Source organism: Scomber scombrus, chromosome 11 (genome assembly GCF_963691925.1).
Source record: "Scomber scombrus chromosome 11, fScoSco1.1, whole genome shotgun sequence".
Taxonomy (NCBI): domain Eukaryota; kingdom Metazoa; phylum Chordata; class Actinopteri; order Scombriformes; family Scombridae; genus Scomber; species Scomber scombrus.
Genome location: NC_084980.1, coordinates 1,553,154 through 1,572,855, shown reverse-complemented (window position 1 = coordinate 1,572,855; position 19,702 = coordinate 1,553,154). Strand labels below are relative to the sequence as shown.

The 19,702-nt window shown below is 39.1% G+C and overlaps 1 protein-coding gene across 1 annotated transcript; it reads left to right on the top strand.

Annotated features, from left to right (window-relative positions):
* The first annotated feature begins 204 nt into the window (after positions 1-204).
* On the top strand, positions 205-4,517 carry LOC133990996 (proenkephalin-A-like). Its single transcript, XM_062429442.1, has 2 exons — positions 205-348; positions 3,933-4,517. The coding sequence occupies exons 1-2, from the start codon at positions 205-207 to the stop codon at positions 4,515-4,517; spliced, it is 729 nt and encodes a 242-aa protein (XP_062285426.1).
* Positions 4,518-19,702: the final 15,185 nt, after the last annotated feature.

The window sequence follows — 19,702 nt, the reverse complement described above, 5'->3', positions numbered from 1 at the left end:
GTTTAATTTTAATATTTATTATTAGGACTAGTTATAGGTTAGAAGTTTTGGTACTTTGTTGTAATGGTAAAGTAATTTCTAGAAATAAAGTAACCCACTTTCTTTTTTTTCTTTCTTTTTTATCTTTAATGAGCTTTAATGTTTACAATCTGACACAGTTTTGTAATTGTGGTGTTTTGGTCCTTCCCCCCCCCCCCTCAGTCCATGGCTGCCTCCGCACACAGCAGCTGCGTGTGGATGCTGGTTCTGGGCGCCTGTGTTTCGCTGGTGGTTGGATCGGACTGCGGGAAGGAATGTGCACTGTGTGTGTACCGTCTGCTGGGACAGCAGTCTGGTTTCTCCTCCATGGTAATGTTACTATATTCCATTATGATAAAGTAGCCTATATATTTTCTTGACATACTCAGAGATGCACTTGTAATTGATGTTAATGAGGCTGCAGAGACAGCAGTGTGGTGCCTCACTTCACCTCTCAGTTTAATCATAAATTAGATAGGATACAAAGTCTAACCGAGGCGAACAACAGTGTGGTTTCTCCTTCATACAAAGTTATATTAATATCATTTTATCATCTATAATACATGCAGGTATCAGCTAATAACAGCACCAAACTGTAATCATATAAGGTCTAATATGTGTAGACTCATCTTGAAAATAATTAGAAAATAGAAAATACCTTCCAAGGTTAAGAGATGTATTTCCTTTCCTTTTATTTATTCTTTTATTTTCCCCCTCATTTCATGCTCAATTCCTCTCCTATTCAGTGTTTTCCTTGTCTTTCTGTTCATTCAAAAATTCCATTCTTCCTCTCTTCTCCTCTCATTTTTTCCCTTTTTCATCAGTGCGCTCAGTTTTTAGTAGTTATAATGACGTTAACTGCCCTGTAGACTAAACTATAAATTAAACAGAGTTAAGTGTTTGTATTTCCTTTACTTTCCTATATCACTAATTCCTCTTTGCTGTGCTCCTTCTCTCTACTTTTATTTCTTCACTGATCCCCTTTTCCTAGTTCCACCTCTACTTCAGTTTGTGATGATAATCATGTTATTATAATCATTTTGTAGACTAAAATTCAATAATTGCAAAACTGGCAAATTAGTTTCCTTTCCTTTTCTTGTGATATTCTGTCATTTCCCCTCCCCTCTTTCTTTCCATTCTTCCCTCACTCTCCTTTTATTTCCTCAACTCCTCTTCCCCTCATTCTATTTCACATCCCTGCTCTCTTAATCTTTGGATCACCACTCGATTTAATATGACTACAATTACATTTCCAAAACAAAACAAAATAAAGCTTAAATACAGGTACATTTCAGTATTTTTTCAAAACTGAAATAACTGGGATAGACCTATTGGCATATCATATGTGATGTTCCATTATGGATTATTATTTTATCAGATTCACATTCTTTCTTGCTCCTTTCTTCTCCATCCATGTGCCGCACAAACAAACATGACTCCTCCACACACACACACACACACACACACACAAGCACACACACTGGGCTTATGCTAGACTCATTTATACATCCCAGTGTGTTTAACTGTGGGTTTCGTGACTGCCATGTGATTTCTCATATGGTATCCGACTGTTTTAATTGTGAACCAGGTAGAATGTGCTAGTATGTTCTTTTTTAAAAAACTATATATGTTTCAGAAGACTAAATGAGACTGGGCATGTGTATAAGCAATGAATCTGTAACTTTAGAAATTGGGGGTGTAGAAAAAAGTAATCGTAAGTAAATAATAAAAATGACTGACCTTTTTTTTTATTCAAAAAAGGTTTCAATATCACTGAGAAGCCTTTGATTGTCAGAGCAAGTCAAAATTTACAATGAGACAGCAGAGATTCCTAGAGTAAAGATTTTAAAAGCAAATCTTCATTTAACACTTTCTTTAGGCTGAAACTCTGAGAAATTGTCCATGTGTTGGTCTTTATTGTGCTATTACCTCATTTATAAAATGACTATGTACTTCCCATTATGGCCACCAGAGGGTGGTGCTGTCCTCCACCCTGCCAGCCCCTCAGGTGCACAACAGGTCCTCAATTCAATTTTTCTGTTCATTAATTCTGCCTTCATAAGCCAGCGGCACTGAAAGCTCAGCAAGAATCCCTCCTGTTTGCCATCAAAGTGGAATTTCCGATGGCTCCAATAAGTGAAATCCAATGATACATGTGAGGTTGGGAGCAGGTTATTCTAGTGGTATTCAGCACCCGGGGGCCCAGCAGATGTCTTTTGTCTGATTATGCTCCTGCCACTGGGGCTATATAGTGAAAGAATGACTGGGATAAGTGGGTGGTGGGATTGGGAACACGCAACGTTTATAGGGAAGGCTTCCATGAGAAGCATTGGATAGTGTGTCAGTGGGTGATGCTGGGGCAGATGGTTTTAAGGAGGAAAGTGGTTGTTAAGGGAGTATGTTAGGGATGTTGGAAATAAAAGGGGGTTGTTGTGTTTTCCCAAACCCTCTGTTGACTGTAATCTCTCCCTCTTCGACTGTTTCTCTCTATTGCAAGTCTTTGTCTGTTACTCTCTGTATGAACACAATCTACAAGTGTGAGATAGATAGCAGACATCTCCCTGTGTCTGTCTGTCTGTCTCCTTCTCTGCATTTCAGTTTCAGGGATTATTCATTAAGCTTTTCAGGCATGGTTTAATACAGCTAGGCTGGGTAAATGAAACAAAAACGTTAGATGGAATGAGCCACATGGAATACATGATTGAAGTCTTTTTTTTATTGAAATTGAATTTCTTCTCATAATTACAGCAGGGGGATTGGTCTATGACCATAAAAGTCTCCTCTATTGCAATTAATTATAAAACGTTTTTTTGTTTTTGCCACAATCTATTTGACGGGTTGATGGAAAAGATTGTCTATCTTTCGAAACACAAAATGAATCAGGGCTGCAACTAATAATTCATTTCATTGGCAATTAATCTGTCAGTATATAGCAGTCCAGAACCAAGTTTACAATGATATAAAACAGAGAAGCAGCAAATCATTACACTTGAGGAGCTGGAGTCAATGCATTTTAACAACTTAAACAATTAATTGATCCAAATTGCCAAAATAAACTGATTATTGAGTAATGGCTTTAACTTTAAAATGAATATAAACAAAATTATCATGGCCATGTTCTCAGTTATGTTACATCTCAGATCAGTAAAGTGACATTTTAGAGTCAAATGAATGTTTATGAAGTCAAAAGTAGACGGAACAGAGAAATACACCAGTTGCACACAAACTAAAATATTAGTCATTAGAAATAAGGATAATGTATTAGCCTAACACAATAATCTAAGGGAAATTAGGCATGAAAGCATTCACATTGTAGATACTGAACATTAGGTCCAATTATTAGTTTGAAAATAGCAGTTATGATATTGATGATATTATCATCAGGGTTAGTTTCACTGACTCGACAAAGCTCTGCCAGAGCTACAGAACAGATTGCACCACTGTTTTCACATATTAGGCCTAGTATTTATATCAGGTGGTGGAGTCAGCCTAGCTCAGCATAAAGACTGGAAGCAGTTGGAACCAGCTACCCTGTCTCTGTCCAAAATGTTTTTTAAAAATGCACAGACCAAAACCTTTAAGTTCACATATTAACATGTTTTATCTTGCTTGTTTAAACAACAACAAAATGTAAACATCTAGATTTGCGGTTTCAGGAGGAGCCACATGACATAACAGCAGCTAGGTGCAGTAACAGTCCCTTGTATTGAGCCCCATCAGTGTGTGATCCACAATTGAACCTAATATGTAAAGCATGACAATCTTTTAAAGTAACAATGGAGTGATTTAGATACTGATGCAATTACTCGCCAGAATAAACTCAGTTCCTTAGATAGGTGAACATGATCTTAATAGAGACATAGAGTGTTTGAATATGATCATGAAAGTCATGGTTATCATTTTGATTTTTCCAGACATGCTCACTTGAGTGTGACGGTGGGTTGGACAGTCAGAAGCTTCGCCTGTGCCGGGAAGTCTTATTGGAGGAAAACCACATTCCTCTGGACGAGGACCCCCGTCAACAGCAAGAACAGGAAGCAGCGAGCACCATCACGGCTGACGATGAGGACGCAACATCACCTGAACACAGGCTGGCCAAGAAGTACGGCGGCTTCATGAAGCGCTACGGTGGCTTCATGTCTCGTCGCTCCTCTTCGCCAGAGGGGGCAGCAGAGGATGCTGAAAACCAGGACGAGGAAGAAAATGTCCGTCTGGAGATCCTAAAGATCCTAAATGCAGCAGCTGAGCACAACAGCGATGGGAGCGAGGCAGTGAAGAGGTACGGAGGCTTCATGCGTCGGGCTGAAGGAGGGGTGGCACAGAGCGACCTGCTGGAGGCGGTGTTGGGTCGTGGTCTGAAGAAGCGCTATGGAGGGTTCATGAGGCGTGTGGGCAGGCCTGAGTGGCTGGTGGACAGTAGCAAGAGTGGGGGGGTGTTGAAACGTGCATGGGAGAATGGCAACGAGCTACAGAAGAGGTATGGGGGGTTCATGGACTAGGATACCACAGTTATGATCCCTTCACTACCCCCATCCTTCCAACCCTCTCTCTTCTACCAATCACCTTGTAGTCTGGACTTGGTGTCTGAATCAACTGCCCTAATTACATTGCATCATCTGGCTTTGTATAACGTGCTGCTGCCTACTTCTTGGTTCAATCGGTCCTGTAATGATAAAAAAAAAAAAAAAAGATAAACATATACCATACAGATGTTCAAAAATAATTTTTTGGCTGACATTTTTGGTCTGTTTTTGGTTTTCATGATGATATTATTTATTAAAAGAATATGTTGATCGAGGTGTGTCAGTCGAGTGTTTTAAAATGAATAGAATGTGAGTCTAATGGCTGAGGTTTAGTTTCAGAAATGGGACAATACAATGTGTTTTTCAAACCTGTTGATCATGTCACACTTAACACATCGTTGGTTATTTCCAATGGTTTCCGTTACAATATTAGTTTAAAACGATATTAAAAATGCCAATGTGTTATTGCTATAAACAAAAGTTACACTACACATGCTACTGAATGATAAATAATGTTGTATTTGCATCTTCACTAAAAACAGCACTGTCTATAACTGCCCTACATTGGACTCATTAATTCTAGTATATTACCTGAACATCAGAAATATAGATTCACTGTTTTTTCCCCTGAAAATCATGCAAAGAAAGTACAAAAGTTGTAGCCCTGTGTAGGTCTAGGTATCGGTACTCAATACCTTTGAAGTATCAGCTGAAATAAATCGATACCAAGTAGTATCAAAACGTCTCCCGTCAAACGATACCTGCAATCAATCCTTTTTGCACCCAGAGCTAGAAAATATGACTATTTGTATGGACTTACTCACAGCCAATCAACGCAAGAGTTCAATTTAATGCGATGGGTATTGATTCAAGTACAGTTGGTATCAGTAACACTTTAAGTGTACATGGATTGGTACTGGTATCATCATTTTTTAAACAATACCCAGTCCTAACCCCGTCTGATATCTGCAGATCATCCTGTCGCAAAAAGACCCTCCAGTCAGAGAACAATGCAGCCTGTATTTAGCCTGAAAGCAAAAATACCCCCAAATCTTGTCACATAGTCTATGTTTTCAATAACCTTTCCAAATTGCTCACATTGACTGTAAAGGTTCAGTTGCTATAAAATGTATTCTAAGAAGACTTACATGTCTTCACAAATGTTGACAAAGAGGAAAAAGGCAACATTACTTTTTGAAATTCTACTTTGAATGAAACACATAGAAAAGTCATACATGGCTGAAAGATGGTGATTATGCAGGTGCAGAGAATTTTCTTAAAAAGTCTCACTCTAACTTGCAGTGAAATACTATTGCAGTAATATTAAAAATAAGGTCATTACAGTTGAATTTCACAGCAGCTGTGTTGGGCATTGGCACGACAATGGGATAAGTGTTTTGCTTTAATCATCAACCATTAAAATCTATCTATCTATCTATCTATCTATCTATCTATCTATCTATCTATCTATCTATCTATCTATCTATCTATCTATCTATCTATCTATCTATCTATCTATCTATCTATCTATCTATCTATCTATCTATCTATCTATCTATCTATCTATCTAACTAACTAACTAGCTGCTCAAACTGTGAAATAGCTGACCAAACCTTTGATCGATGAGTTGAACCAAGTTTTCATCTGCTCCTTAAACTTTGTTGCTGTAGGTACACAGTAATATTTGAAGCTGAAACCAAATGAACCAACATCTTCTCTTCTCTCACGTGGAATTTAGAGATTTAAAAGATTTGAATTATAATTCTATTTTAGTTTGATTTTTTTTTTTTTACAATCAATCTTTCCCCCAGTATCATGTGGAAAATGTGCCTCTGTGTGTCATCCGTGTTATGTTGTGTGTCCTACTGTGAAGGCCACAGGAGGCTGGTGAGAGTTCAGGGATAAACAGTAAGCAACTCCTCCTGACAAAATGCTGTGTTTTCCTGCATCTAAGAACTAGTCTCACACAGTCACGACTCTAATTCTAATTGCTGGGGAGAAAAGGACAAAATGTAAAAAAATGTCACTGAGGCTGAAACTTTTAGATTGAAGTAGGTTCATTTTTTATGTTGAACAAACAGAAACATTAATGTTTTTTTTTAGGAAGTTATACATGAAGTCTCTCTGGGAGAGAGTCTGGCCGGTATATTTGGTTTGGGTGTGATGCAGGACATTAGCTGTGTCCCGATTCAGGATCTGGATCCCTGGATGTTTGCATTTCTAAACTGAATATGTCAGAACAGGTCAAAAAGGATTGTCACATTTGAAAGTATTCTAAAGACACAAGTAATGTATCATTTACAGCTGCCAGTATCACAATACTGTGCACTGGTCATAGAGTTTCATAGAATCAATACTCCACAGATCTAGCATTGCACTCCCATAGAATTGTCAGACTCACAATGGACAGTTTCTTTTTAGAAAGGGTCACAATCAATGCAGCAGAACCAGAGATATCTTTTTTTCTTCCACACGTTATTCTTCCTTATCAAAACCTGGCACCTACATCACCCACAACTTGGCCATCAGTGGTTCGGTTAGAGATTGACACCTGGAAATATGCAAAGTATGTAAGATTGTTCAATTGTAAAGAAAACCAAAGAGGAAAACTTTATGTTGAGTGGTTGAGTGTTCAATTTAAAAAAGAATGCAGGCTACAAAGGCTCAACAGGTAATTGATGATTAGATAGCAAGTGAATAAAGGAAACCTTTTTTTAAGCAGCCATTGTAACTATGTTGAGCACCAATAAAAGCATTTCTTTCCAGGAAATGTATTTTTAAGGGACATCCAGAGAAGGAAGATGTTTGAGTGCTTCAAACGTCTCTCACTACACTGTTTCACTTCACTGAATACAGTCCACCTTTATTTCCCCTTCCAAATCAGTGATTCATATTACTGGATTATAATAAACATGGTTCACAGATTATGATAACAATGAGGTTAATATTATGTTAAGTTTTAGACTGTGGTTAGAGGTTAGACACAAAAGTAATCACTACAAGTCTAATCAGTTCAACATGGTCAGATGAACACTGTGTGAGGCCCCGGGGCAATGATGAGCAGTGGGCCCCTACTAACCTCCATTTCTATTTCCTTTCTACATTATGTATGTACATATGTATGAACATACATATGTACCCTGTCATCTTCAAGTATGCAACAAGAATTTCTGATTGTGTGTGTGTGTGTGTGTGTGTGTGTGTGTGTGTGTGTGTGTGTGTGTGTGTGTGTGTGTGTGTGTGTGTGTGTGTGTGTGCGTGTGTGTGTGTGTGTGTGTGCGTGCGTGTGTGTTTATTTGTCTTTGTACTTTCAGACTTCAAAGTAAATCATTGGCTTATTTAAAGGTAAACCATAGTTGTACTTTATTGGAATCATTTTTGAAGCAGCTGAGTCAAACAAAGATCTGAACAGTGAGGTTGATTATGCCATCAAATGCAAACAGGCCCATTAAATCAGCAGTGGGTGATTGCAGTAATCTACAACAGCTTCTATTGAATCTTAAATGACCTCCCATTTCAGAGCCAGAGAAGCCACTTATGTGTTTCTAAAATAATTGGATACATAAAATCCGAATGCTGAGCAGTCACAGTAGATGTCCATTCATGTAGAAAAGGAGAAGCAAGTTCAGTAAAATGGGAGCTGGTTAAATCAATACAGTCTATATCTGAATTTCCTTCAGGCTGTTTTTCTTCGGCAAGAGATTAAGGCTTTCAAATCTCTACTCAATAAAAATCGTAATCAATTTATCTCATTTTAATTTACCTGAATACACAGCTTGTTTAAATATATTCATTTTGCAGTCAGTCTTTGAGGTTTTTCTGGTTAAATTAGAGGTTTGACAAAAACCTTGCAGCTCTGAGGATCTTGGACAGGAAGTTGCCAACCTTTGGTAACCTCTGGACAAATGAAATGTATGAGAACACCCACTCTCTCTCCTCTTTTCTCAGTGTGTATCTCACTGACAGTCGAGTCTCGCTGCGTTCCGATTGCACAGATTTGATTGGCTGATTAGTGTCACATGAAAAGATTCACTATGCACAGTGGTCTGTGAGTTTCAGAGGGCTGTTCCACTTTTACCGTAATAGCTGGAGAAGCTGCGCCTGTTAAAATAGAAATGCTCTGACAAAATGTTATTCAATCAGTTACAGGTCTGCTTATTACTGACTTCTGGCCTACACTATAAACAAAAGGTTTTGAAACCTGGCTGGCAGGCATAAGCTCCAATTCAGCCACAATAGCATCACTCCTGTGTCTTTGTAATCACACTGGCCAGTTTCTTTTTGATGAAACCTCATTGTCCACATGTTATTCACCTATAGGGTTGCAAAGATGGGTGAGCTGTTTCAGGAACCCTTGATATGAGTAGCACAGGTTCTATGGCGTCATTTCAGTGCCAAAATCCGCGTGCATAAAAACCATAATCAGCTCTGCGTGCTCGCCGTCTCTGTGTATACACACGCTGTCACTCTCTGTGCCTTCTACTCGCTCGCCTTTGCTGAGTTTTGGCACTTTGGCACATCGGCCCTGCAACCCAGCCTCCTTTCTGATTGGTCACTTTAAACGCCTGGTTGGAGGAAGAGAGCCTCCATTCTACCTTGTAGCAAGTCAGTAAACTATCACAATTACTCCGAGGCTGTTCAATACATTTAAATTTAAATATCTGTCTGTTCCTCAACTTACCTCTTTTTTCTCTGACATCTCGATCCGCAATCAAATTCTGCCACCAAGCAATGATGACCTGCCCTACTCTGCCTCGGATTGGCTCTGACCTGGAGACAGTAGTGACCAATCAGAAAGGAGGGGGGGATTGCGGGGCCGTCTATTCAATGCCCGCCCCCAAAGTGCCAAAACTCAGCAAAGGCGAGTGAGTAGAAGGAGAGTGGTTTTTATGCGCGCGGATTTTGGCACTGAAATGACGCAATAAGGTTCCACTCATTTTTCCGGTGGGCAAGTTTTTATTTTATTTTAATTTTTTTTATTTAAATCCTCTAAAAAAGGCACAGACATACAATAAGACAAGACACAGCAAATAAAGTCACCAATGAAAGCTAGGAGGTAGTAATAATGGGAGAATAAATTAAAAAGGTCAAATTAACCATTTTTAAAATAAGGACAATTAAAAGATTAAATTATTAATTAAACCTTGGAATTGTCTCAGCAGTACAATACAATACAATACAATAAAATACAATACATTCACATATCCCATAACATTGCACACAACACATACATACCAATGGGGAAAATACATGCTAAAAGATCACCATAATAAAAGCACTATAAAATTATTGCACAATCTTCGGCCTCAAGCAGCATTGTTTAGGAGTTTGATGGAGGTTGGAACAAATGAGTTCTTAAAACGGTTGAGTTTGCAGTTAGGGACTCTATATCGTCTGCCCGAGGGTCGGAGCTCATATTCTAAATGAAGAATATGGGATGGCTCAGTCACTATCCTCTGGGCTTGCCTAAGAACAGTTTGTTCATAAATAGACTGCAAGGTCTGATAGTCACTTCTTCCTATCACCAGTATTAATAAACCCAAACGCAGACAAGGTAAGGTGAATTAATGTGTTTTTTATTGGGTGTGTGAGATGGTGGCTGGTTGGTGTTTGCACTGAGATGCAGGGGAGGAGTACAGGAAGAGGCTTGGCAGAGGGAATCCCAAGGATGTGAGCTGACTGGTGGGCAAGTGAGACAGCCAAGCAGGCAGGTAATCCAGGACACAGAGATAAAAGGGGGCTCTACTATAAAGCATTATCAACATACCCAGGATATCTTATTAGCCTTATCCTTTCAGCTGCAACCCCGGTGGTCCAAAACAGACGAGGGAGCAAATAAAAAATAAACATAATTCGAAGCGGTAGAAGGCTTACATTCAAATACTATAAGTACAAATCAATCTCTGTTTTAGGATGATATTGTTATATGAAAGCACAGTGACATGGCTTTGATATTGCTTGCCGCCAACAGAAAAAAATGAATTTAAGAATTTAGGGAAGGGGGGGCTCCTACATAAAAGTACATTCCTGCTGAGGAGCTGGCCGTTTCCAATAATGAGGGTCACCCCGTCATCGAAGGAGTGTAAGGGGGCGTCTCATCAGATCATGGTGAAAGCTCCCAATGGGCCACATGTGTTGCTAATAAAACACAATCATATAATATACTAATTATTAGTCACTTGTATTTACTGTCTCGGCAGTTGATGGGGAGACACTGGTGTTGCTGTCACCACCCACTTACACACTGTCCCATACAGTGAAAACAACCTGTCATATACACTGGCATGTCATCTGTGGTTGCTGATCATGTATATAAATAGACCATTAACATGTCTTATTGTCTCAGAGGGACAACACTGTGTCTGTATGCTCAGAGAGAGAGTTGACAGTACATTTACAGCCTTTTGTAAACAATCTTATTCAGTTTTCAATGTAACCATCATTGCACAGGTGGTGAGGATGTGGACACTTAACTGTGATTGATTTATCTGTACTTATTTGCTAATGGTCTGTACATGGAACTACTAACTGCTTTAAGTGCTCTTTATCCTAAAATGAATCGATTGCATCCATTGCTATGATGTCGAACTCTTCCTCCTGAGACTGTGGCCTCCACTTCAAGGCCAAGATGATCACAAGTGGTAAATCTTCATTTGAACAGGGTAGTCAAATGTGACATTTGCACCTTTTTCAAGTGAGCCTTGTCAAGGGACAATGCTTGAAATTAAAACAATTATATTATGTGTTCGTTTCAGGTCCGAGCAATGTGAGATCCCTCTATTAGACAACCTTGGAGCTTGATATTGAGTACAAAAGGACATGGTTAAAAAGTAAAACTTGAGCTGGAGAAGGTGGAGTATGAAAATAAGGTAATTCTTTAAAGTCATTTATTTCCAGGCATGGAAAAATAACCTTTTTCCCTCTTTTTTCCCTCAGGAACAGGAGAAAAAAAGAGTCTAAAGAAGAATGAGTATAACCCTATGGGTGGGTGGGGGTGTGTTGGGGTGGATGGATAGTTTAATTGATGTCATATATATATGTCTTGTACATTTCTCCTTTATGTTGAAATACTTAGAAAACCAATAAAACATATTTACAAAAGAATAAGAAAAATATAATAAAAAGGCATATTTATTTGTGTGTGTCATGCAAAAACCCCTAACCCTAACCCTGCATGGCCAGTCTGGGGTCAACGTGAGTACCTGTAGACAGTTCTTTTGTATCCCAAATGTTGTCTCAATCCTGACCCTGGTTTTGGTAGGAGCCATACTGAAACTATTGTGGGCCTACATCAGAGTCAGTAAAGGGGATCAAAAAGGGCTGGCAGGTGAACCCACTTTCACCTAGCAGCACTCCACTGAACAGCACTAAGGATAAAAAGGAATATTGACTATAATTACATTTGTGTATTACATTAAATCAGTGTCAAAATGTAAAACTTAGGAGCTAATATAAAACAAATGTAAAAATATAATTCAAGGTGGTTATTAGGCTTATTTTCATATCTTATACATACAAGCCTTTAGTGCTTTAAGGGTGATATTTGTATACAAAAGCACAATAAAATGGGTTTGACTTTGCTTGCAGCCAACAGGAAAAGGAATGAAGAAGGAAAATAGGAATGCACTCCTAGCCCTTAAATGGAAGATGATTGTGTTTTTGCTCAGGTTCTCTGCATCACCTACATAAACATAAGCTACATAAAGGGACTGACATAATTACAGCTCCAAGAAGATGATACAGTCAAATCATGAATCTATATCTCTATAAAAATATATAAAAAAATCTGTGAATACTCTCGCCCTCCGAAGAGACCCTTTCACAATCTGCATGCTGCTCCTGCTTTGTAGTAAAGGCTGAAGTTACCATGGTGAATTATCTCCATTAAAGGTAAACCAACATTGTACAACCTGGGTAAAGCCTAAATATAGCTGCTAACATACTACCACTAAATTTGTGGTAGAAGGCCCCAGATTTCCAGTAGGAACAGGCAGCTGTTTTCAGCTCTGATAAACCCACTGTACAGTACACTACCTGCTCAGCAGCAAACAGCAGACATATACAGTTAGGGACTAGCTAGATAAAAAGAGAGTGAATACTGGACTCACAGTCATCAGGTGGATGGAAAATACATCTCCAAATGAATGTACAGTAACTGCTGCACATGTAGAAAACTTTAGGCCAACAAGTTCACCATAACACCTTCATAAGGTTATGTCAGATGTTATGATTTCAGGATGGCCAAAAAATGTTACCAATGCAGCTTTCAGTATCCAAACCAACTATACTTAGAAGAGTAGGAAGGACAGATATGGGAGCCGTTTCTGACAATGAAATGCTACAAATAAATGTCCTTAAAGCAAAGTGTAGAGAGGGTATTATCAATAGTGGAGAGCAAAACTTTATTATAAGTCAAATATACTTTGTGAAATGTTAACAGCCCAGAAAAAATGCTGTAGAGGTCTGACCTCAAATAGAGAAAAAATTAGCTGCTCTGCAAAAATACAATACATATAAACCCAGAGAATCAAAGTATATTGAAAAATCCATTCATCCATATATTTTTAATATAGCTTTTCCTGCTCATGGTCTCTCTGGGCTGCAGTCGTACCCAGCATGTACTAAAAATATTTCGCAGTCTTGTTTTTTCTTCACATAATACAGCAGTAGCTGCAGTGAGACACCAAACAAGCTGTCTGCAATGAAGAAGAAAATGTGCTAATGCAGTCAGTGGCAGCTGCTGTGCACTTGATCAACAGTTTCAAACTGACATTGTATATCAAACACAAATACACAGCAGAACAGACACCTGCACAGATGTGAAGGATATTTGTTGCTGATGCACACAAAGTGTTTTGAGTCTAGAGGCAATAGTGCTGCATCTTCAGTCGTGATACTCTGCCAGGACCCCTCATGTATTTATTTGTATGCAAACACAATAGACCCTTTTAGTGCCCACGTCATGATTATGTCACTGTGTTAGCTGGAGGCCAAACAAAGGAAAATTGGCAAACACGAATCACCTCAGAGTAGGCTACATCACATACCTACAATGTCATCTTGCTGTGTTGTTGGGTGCCTGAATTGAAGCAGTAATGGCTCCAACTTTGAATGTTATTGTATACTAGCTGCCACTACCAGTCAAACAAAACTAAGACAGCTATTGTTAAACAGGAAGGTTAAATGACAGAAAAGTTAATTCAATTACAAACCCAGCATGTTTCCTCTTCCTAGGATGGAGGACTGTATAGACAGATCAGGCCCAGCCAAATGTGTCACAAAGTTGGACCTGCTAAAAGTTTACTGGCAAGTTCCCTTAACACCAGATCTGCCTTCATCACACACAACAATTTCCTACAGTATACCGTTATGCCATTGGTGTTGCGCAACGCTCCTCCCACATTCCAGTGACTCATCCATAACGTTTTAGCTGGAGTGGACAATTGTGAAGCATATTTAGTTGAAGTGGTTGCCTATTCATCTACCTGGTCCGACCGTCTAAACACACTGTCTCTCATTTTTAGCTATCTCTGGTCTCTTTGGTCCAGCACTTGGTTAAAAGTTTCTGTTCTGGATGTGTGTATCTACCACACATCCTTTTCATGTGTAGACACTACAGCCATCAAACATCTGTATTTGTAGAATGCATTTGATGCTCTCAAAAAAATCTTAACATCACTCCACAAGATGACTGCCCTTTGTCTTTCTCCAGACTTAACCCTTACATACTGTTCATAACCTCATAACTGGTGTCTATACATCATTTCAGAACCTCAAATCATTCATAAACACCTCACCAGTCTTTGTACAATTGGTGATTAATCCTTAATGAAGCTTTCAGAGACCAAAGACAATGTATTCTTCAGTTTTTACGCTTTTTGATGTATAATATAACGGTCCAATGTTAACACTGGAGAACATAATGTTTCAGTGAATGATATTAAACATGAATAAACAGTATGAGTTTATTTATGTTTTGTATGAATGAGTCAAAAGAACATGTATTTTTTTCTTCTTTCAAATGTAAAAACGGGTCAAATTAGACCCTGAACACTATGTACGGGTTAAACACCCAATCCACGTTTTTGTCTAGTAATTCATGAGAATTACATTATTTTTACTTGCTTACATACACATATTTACAATTTGCACTTGGTCTAATATTGTAGACTTCAAAAAGTCCGATTTTTTTAAGTGAATTGTTTGAGTCCAATATCTATAACTGTTCTTTTTCCTTCACCTTCACAATGATTTCATTTGTTGAGTTTAATCATATTGCTCTACCTACTGTAATTGCTGCACTATTGCAAAAAAAGAATGATTCCCTTATAGGCAATATTTTGATACAAGTACCCCAGTCTGATAGGAAATCATACCAAATGAGCATTATTTATTCATCAAGTCATTTCAACTTTAATAAAATGAGAGATTCTCTTTCATTAGACCCTCTCAGTTTCCATATGAATATCATCCCTCACAGCCACTCCTCATCTCTCAGTTATGTTATTATCTGAGACAGTAGCTGATATAAATTAGATGAAAGATGCCAGTCTGCTCAGTTTGGGGAATACAGATCAGATACGGATCAGACTTTAATAACACCAACTGCATAAGAGTGTTTTATGCCAAATGTTTTCCGGAGGTTTTTATGACACCCACTTGCTAGACACAGCTTTCAGAGTGCACAAGGCAAACTCATAAGTGATCACACAAGCTTTAAACAAGCCAAGGTTAAAGTAACAGTCTAAACTGTTTGGTTCAAACAAACCAGAGGGGAACATGCAGCGTCTCAACCCCAGCTGCTCTGAATTGCCCTGATTTCTCCCCAACAACTTCTCATTGCTGTTTAGGACTTAAAGCTGCATCTCCTGCCATCCATTGAGCACGACTCATTGGTCTTAACTGTCTCCTTGTCTCCTTCACTTCTTCCTTTAGTTTCTTTCACTTAAAATGTGAGGAAGATGGTTTCAAGGAAACACATGTAGCAAAATCAGACATCACATACCTCTCAAACGGTTTACAGTTAGGCTCTGAATACATGGTCAGCTTCATGAGCTGTGGCTAGGTGTAGCATGGGTCACTGTTAAACTGTCAGTTTATGGTAGGAGTTTTTCCTTATCCAAATTGAGGGTTGACCCTAGACTGTTGAGGAACCATACAGTATATGGTAACTTCATTGACCTTGATTTGCAACATAAAAATGAAGAAAGTCATGTAATATCCCCCAATAACTCTTTAGGGTTGACATTTTGAATTTCCAAGTATTTCAATGAGTGCCCTATAAAGGGTTATAGATAGATGGTGTTGTAGGTCAAATGTGTGATAGTGGGGCAGATGATGTTATTCGGCACGGGACACTTTTAAAGGGATGTTAAAGAAGCAGGTCCGCAGGCTGGATTACATGTAGAATAAAACATTTTAAAAGGTGTTATTAAATATAGTTACTGATGAAACATGCAAAAATGAACCCTGGAAAATGTACAAATATTCAGTCAAAGCATACAAGAAATCTGCAGCGTCATAGGAAGCTGACACCTACTTTTATTCTTCCACACTAGTTTTTCATAACTGGCCTTTTAGCTTCCCACACCATCGACTCAGGTAGCATTCAAGCTTTCAAAGCATATAGAGCAACATTGATGCAGAGTTTCTCTTACTGTTGACAATCTCAGTTTTCTATGGTCACAACCTGCAGTCATAAAGACACCAGATAAAACAGAATGTAATTTACTACAGAACAGTTTTATCCTTCCTACCTCAGCTTGACAGAGTGGTGACTCACTGCTTAGTGCAGCTCATCATGCAGAGCTGTCATCTCCACAGCAAGGACTGAAGCAACAAGTTCCATTATTTGTCTTGATACCTAACAGTGTGGAGCAGATGACAGGAGGACAGCAGTACATTTGAAAGACAAAACAAGGATAACTCACTGACATCTGTCATTTCAATGGCTGCTTATTGAAAGATCATTACTAACAAGGTCAAAGTTGAAACAGGTTGAACTTTAAACACAGAAATCCAAATGGTGCCCATGGATGACTGGTGTACAAAGCACACAATTGTCATGAAAAATACTAGCACACACACACACACACACACACACACACACACACACACACACACACACACACACACACACACACACACACACACACACACACACACACACACACACGCACACACACACACACACACACACACACTTGAAAGAAGGCAACTGAAAACTCTCCCACTCTCAGCAGTTAGCAGTGAGGAAACAGCAGAGACTGGATACATATAAATCAATTAAAATAGATAATTAAGGAAAGAAATAAAATACAAACTTTATTTTCAAAAATTAAAAGATATAAAATAAATTAAAATAAATTCAAACCAGAATTAAAAAGTTAACATTAAAACAAGTACATAATAATATAAACAACTACAATTATACAATAAATAGGCTAAATCATCTCGAATATAATAAAATCTGTAAATACTAGCCAGGCTAAAAAGGTAAGTCTCACGTTTGCCTGATCAAGTGTATTATATTACATTATGGCAAAGAGAGGGAAAGGCATCCATGGATGGATGTTGACCCAGTGTAAGCAAACACATACGGCATAATACATTTGATGGAGTAAATGTCATATGGTGGGATAGAGTTATTATATCAGTGATGTTCCATACTTCTCAATTATTGCTCCAGATGTCACTTCCTGTGGAGAGATGGAGGGATGTGGCTGTTATGTAACTTATTAGAGCTACATATTGATCATGTCTGTCACATCCAAACATGCAGCCCACAAATCATTTTCTTTTTCCCGCTGCTTACATTGGAACTACTTTCATGAACAGATGATATAACTTACTGTATGTATAAGTAATGTAAATGATGTGGGAAATGTGTGGATGATGTATTTAAACCACAGCCATTGAGTCAATCCTCACATACTGCATCACAGTATGGTACTCTGGTTGCACCGCAGAGAACAGGAAAGCTCTGCAGTGCATCATCAAGACTGCAGAGAGGATCATCGGCACTCAGCTCCCCAGACTAGAGGACATCTACCAGACCAGCTGCATCCGGAAGGTTTAAAGCATTATCAGGGCGCATTCACACTAGGGCCAGTTGTTCCATACCGTGCTGAAGCACGGATGTCCCCCCTCCCCTGTCCCCTACTGGTCCGCACTCACATTACCTCAAACCCAACTGTACTCAAGCACGGTTACCTCCCACACATACGTTGTGCAAAAACATATAGACAGTTTACTCTCATAAAACATGCACAGGTGTGTGTTGGCGTGCTGTGCGCCGGTAAAACACAACACAGCCGATCAATTAACACAACGCAATATGATTATAAAGTGCAAGCTTGTTCTTCTGAGTCATGCCTGTGTAGTATGCAGTACTAGACTCTAGTAAAATGTCTGTTATTTTCGGGAAAAATATGAATCCCTAGTGCGCATGCGTGACCAAGTGTACCATGCCTAAGCACACCTCTTCCAACCGTACCGTGCCAGGGAAGTGTACCGTACTGAAGCACGGTACACTTGCACTCACACTAGCCGAATAATCCGGACTTTAGGGGGCAAACGTGCTTGGGCACGGTACGATTGCCTAGTGTGAGTACGCCCTAAAAAACACCTTCTACCACAGAGCTGTAACACTTCTGAACTCTACCCCCCTCCCACACTGATACACTATTCTATTCTATTCAGTTCTAAAAAGCAACACATACGTTTTAGATAAGATGTATTAGACTCTGGTTTATAAAAGATTTCAACAATTAACATTCTTTCAACCCTTCCCTCCCAGCCAGCATGTCCACGTTGGCCCTATAAGGGTTACATTTGGGCTGCAAATATGGGTCCCAAGTGGGTGTGTCCACAGTTTCATAGTGGCCCCACCTGTGTTTGCCCAAATGGGCTCCAAGTGGGTCCTGACAGGGTTCAAGGTGGGGCCCAACTGGGTGAGACCCATGTTGGCCCCATATGTTTTCCCATATGGGGTCTAAGTGGGATCAGAATGGACCTTAAATGGGGCCCATTTAGCCAGCCTGCATGGGCTTCACATGTGGGGCCCATGTTACTGAAACCATGTTACTCAAGCCCATGCCCACTCAGTACCCACGTAGCTAACTAACTTTCTTTTATCTCCAGGTGTATCACCCTTGAGCCTTAATGACATTTTACTGATATGAACAGATTGTTGTGCTTGTTTGAGAGAGTATTTAAACACTGGGATAATGGATGCTATTTGTAACTGGCTTCTTCAACACTGTCAGAGTGAATTACATGAATGCATTTAAAAACACTTGTTAAGATTTACTGTGAATCAGACGAAGAAGAATTTCAGTTTTTCAGTCAGAAGGTGGAACTGAAAACAAAACCAAATCATGGTTTGTACAGATGCTCTATAATGAATATTTTTTGGGCAAAAACAGAATATGATTGTTTTGCTGCTGCGCTGAACATCAGATAGAAACTGAGGTCTTTCAATTATATATCCCAATTATCCCTCTCTCATTCCCCCCTTCTCTTCATCCATCTCTGACTATACCTTCGTTCTTCCCCGCTCTTCCATTTCTCTCTCCAGCTGTTCATTTAGCTTTCAGCTGTGAAATGGGGATCATTCTGTCCTGTTGGGATGGAACATAACAGCATTTTACTTCAATTAGACTGCACAAAAACACAATCAAGCCTGCAGATAGAGCACAGCAGGCCTCAGATCACTACTGTAGGTGTGTGTCACATGCTGGTGTTGGGTTTGATTAGGTTAGTTTTGTGGTTATAATTTAATGATCTCTACTTTGATCATTGCATTTTTTTTGTGTTTATCCATTTGATTCCCCTCTTCTGTTAGATTGTTCCCTTATATAGCCTCAGCTGGGCTCTGCTCTTTGAGTTCACAAAAGCAACATGTGAGCACCTCTAACCTTGAAATAGCAAATGGTGCCAGCATCACATTCACACAGTGTGTTTCACAATTTGCTGATAATTTTTGCACAGGTCAAGTATGCATACTGCTAATTGCAGAGTGTATGATGAAAATGTTGATGGATAGGTCTAATCAGCCAAAATAATTGAATGATCTCTGCACACTCGTTTTACATGAGTGTGCAGGTTTATGAAATGAAGCTTCAGTTATGTAACATATGTACTTTCAACAGAGCTGTGTG